The 3532-nt window shown below is 38.8% G+C and overlaps 1 protein-coding gene across 1 annotated transcript in view; it reads left to right on the top strand.

Annotated features, from left to right (window-relative positions):
- Nucleotides 1-3338: 3338 nt before the first annotated feature.
- Nucleotides 3339-3532, top strand: part of LOC306845358 (gamma-aminobutyric acid receptor subunit gamma-3) — a gene marked incomplete at both ends in the record, with an annotated part of 110683 nt that continues 110489 nt past the window's right edge. Inside the window, one exon of the mRNA XM_079378110.1 lies at nucleotides 3339-3391. Within this exon, the coding sequence (XP_079234236.1) occupies nucleotides 3339-3391 (53 nt within the window). The remainder of the gene's footprint in view (nucleotides 3392-3532) is intronic.

The following is a 3532-nucleotide window of genomic DNA, read 5'->3' as shown; positions in this document are numbered from 1 at the left end:
AAATTCTGTGATTACTTCTGTTTGGGTTGCTCAAAATATGTCTCTTAATTGCAAATCTTTTCAACTAACCTGAATGTTAAAGCCAGTCACATTTGATCAACAGCCAGGAGCGATGATCAGCAAAGACTTTTTTTTACATCAAAAATAGTATGCAGTTTGTTGGCTTTGGTTAATGCTGGACCATGTGCCATGGGATTGCAGGGTCTTTATTTTTATTGGGTTCATGGCTGCTCTTCACAGGCTCATGGCAATAAGACATGCACATGAAGCTTAGTATGATATTGTCCTAATGGAACGGTTGCTGCAGAAGCCACTGTAACTGTGGAAGAAGGATTCTTCCTGTGATTACTCCTGGGATTATACAAAACACACATGCATGCACACATCAAGACCAGAGTTCCTGGAGCAGGGAGGATATGGAATCCTTCCTCTGGTCCTGTGTGCCAGCAACATCTGGCCCACATCTGTTTGTGAAGGATTTAGCTTCACTTAAGTTGCTTTCCCAACCAGTGCTCCTATACATGGTATCGAATTAAACTAGCACCAGTGCGAGCAAGTATTTGCATTTCTGCATTACGTGTGTGATATTATATGCTAGCATATTGCTGGAAACTGGAAGCTGTGTTCTGTTTGTGTCATAGAACATACAAATAAGATATTTGTGTATTCTGTGCATTTATATATATATATATATATATATATATATATATGTCACCGTTCTTAAGTATGCTTTATGAAAGTATGTTGTTATTTTGTTTTAGAGTCACACTGACATTTATTTGACATGTCACGCTCTTGTTGTGGGTTTAGAGAAAGCCTTTACTTCATTTTAATACATGCAAGGCAAGTGTAAACCACTCCAATATACTAAACTCATCCCTCACACAATAATGCACAGCATGCCAATGGACCTTAAACCTTTAATCCCATGAGTGGTGGATTGAGAGCTTGGAATCCTATTCCTGGTGCCGGACTGGAATTCCACTAGTGTACAGTTGAGAAGCTGTCACTCAGATGTGTCATTACAGATTTATGTTTGTATCATGAAGAGATGCCTAGTTGTTTTCATTGTATTATTGAGAAAAACCCATAGATTGCATCTTCTAAAGCTGAAAATGCATTTTGGTATCAAAAAGGGGCTTTGGTTATGTCACTATTTTGATTTAATCTATTGTGCAAAGATGGCAGCTAACCATTTAAAGTGATAGTGGCATGCTTGTTGACAGATAATGTGTTGATCATACACAATTTATGCATTGAGATGTCAAAATTGACAGTGCTTTAAAAGCATAGTATTCAAAACACTTGTACACTGTAATAATTGTATCGTTATTATTCAGAATGTCTTTGTTTTCATCCACTCCTATTCATTTCTTCTACTTGATTTTATTCATTTTACGTTTGAGGGTTGTGTGTGTGTGTGTGTGTGTGTGTGTGTGGTTCAACTTGATTTGCTTAAATTCAAAGTGGTCTTAAAAGAGCATGTGTTTTTTTTTTCACTGGAGGGGTTGGCACCACTTTGTACATAAAAAGTTATGTTTTTAATTTGAGTGAGTTAGAATATTTGACAGTGCAGACAGTTTTCTTGTCACATACTTTACCCTGTGGTTAGTCACACTCTTTTTTATTTTTTATTTTTTTTAATTCTCCACTTGTATTTGGTTCAGTATGTTCTAATCTCTGCTGCACTTCCTATCTGCATTTCTGTAATCAGCCACAAGAGGATAGTCTATCATTCTTTTGAACTGGCTGAGTTCATGCTCTCCAAAAAGGGAGACACCATGCCGTCATAATAACTTGGAAACAAAACGAAGTGGGATGACATGTAGTTTTATGTATTATTAAAACTGAAGTGTGTCATTTCTTATATGTTAACATACTTTATCCTATATTCAAAGATAAAGAAGTAAGGATTTCTAAAAAAAAAAAAAGTAACCACTGATGCAATGTGGGGTTACCAAACATTCACTCTCGACAAGCACGTCGAAGACTCAACCAATAGCGTGCGTTTGGGGCGGGACTATCTTTTTGTCTGACCAATGGCAGCCGGGGGAGTGCACAGGGAAACCTGTTTGAAACAATAGCCATTTTATAAATTACATTGGGTGATGCTAGCGTTTCGAAAATACGCATTTTAACTAAATGGGAGTCGTTGTTTATTTATTTATTGTTTTTGTTAATTTATTTATTTAAATTGAACCAAAATGACAACGGACTATTTAAAAAATATTCAAAAGTAGATTTGCCTTTGGCGTTTTTTGAGTACCACAGATACTGAACCTTCTAGAGAGAAGTCAGGAAAAAAAATCTCTCAACACGCAGAGCAAAGCTAGAGAGAAAGGGGCTTGTGTTTTTTTTCCCAAAGTGCGTGGGCGACTGGGAGCTGCCTGCGGTGATAAATGTCGGCGCTGTCTCTCAAATATTATACTGCATATGTGCACCTGCTCACATACAGACACAACAATGCGAAGACAACGTATGGATAGACGCTTCTCTAGCTTTAAATGTTAAATTAGCCGCAGTAGTTATATATATATATATCCGGCTCAGATAGTAAAACAAAGAAATAAAGAATGACGAATGACATTTCACTGGCAATATTACGGCAAATGGCAAAGTAACTTACAGAAAAATCCATCTGTCACTACATGTATGCCAGAAACATCATAGTGCGATGCACTGAATAATACCCTGTAGTAATTTATTCGACTCCAAATTGGTTGATGACATTTTCCTCACCCTCAATCTTGCTCTATTATCGGGTTAATCTGCTGCGATCAATGCACGTACAAAGTAATTACAGCAATTACGCGCCAATTTCCATTTCCAACACAGTCCGCGCGGTAATCATTTACCTATCCGATACTGTAAACAGCCGCTTTTTAATGTCTCTCCTCGAAGCATTCTGACGCTGTACCCGAAGAGGATCTCAAGTTCCGCCGAAGCGTCTGGGAAGGCAGACTTTGTTTTTTATGACGTAATTTGCAGAAACTAGCGGATGCGTTTTGGGTTTGAAGGTGTCCACTTTGGAAGTTTGCGCTCTGCCTCTGTGTGAACGTCAGTATGTGTATCTGGCGGTGCAATCGAAATCAGCGCAACTTCAAGGAGCAGGAGGGGCTCTTCTATTATTTGATTCCGCTAATTGCCAATGTAAGTGAACTTTAAGCACCGGCCACTAGCCGAGGAGGTCTTGCCGTTCCCGTTGGACTATAATCTCGACTACCCGCCACTGTTTTAATTGAGCCTGGAAGAAAAGGCTGCAGCTGTGTCACTTTTTTCCTTAGAAGAGTCTGCGTGCAGTGTGCCACATTCAACACGGAGCCAATCTCACCTAAAACATGTCCACCAAATTGTTCCTCTACTTCTTACTTCTGTCAGTGTTCATAGCATGGTAAGTGGCCGTCTTTGTCTTGGCATCAAATAATTGTTCATAAGAGTAATTCTGTTGCAGTTATCTTATGGATAGTCTAGCCTGATGCCACATAATATATCGCCAATCTGGCGATGAAGATGTGATGTACGCACTGAACAC

The sequence above is a fragment of the Barbus barbus genome (assembly GCF_936440315.1).
Source record: "Barbus barbus genome assembly, chromosome: 25".
Lineage (NCBI taxonomy): Eukaryota > Metazoa > Chordata > Actinopteri > Cypriniformes > Cyprinidae > Barbus > Barbus barbus.
Note: the sequence above shows the minus strand (reverse complement) of the source record. Positions and strands in the feature narration are given on the sequence as shown.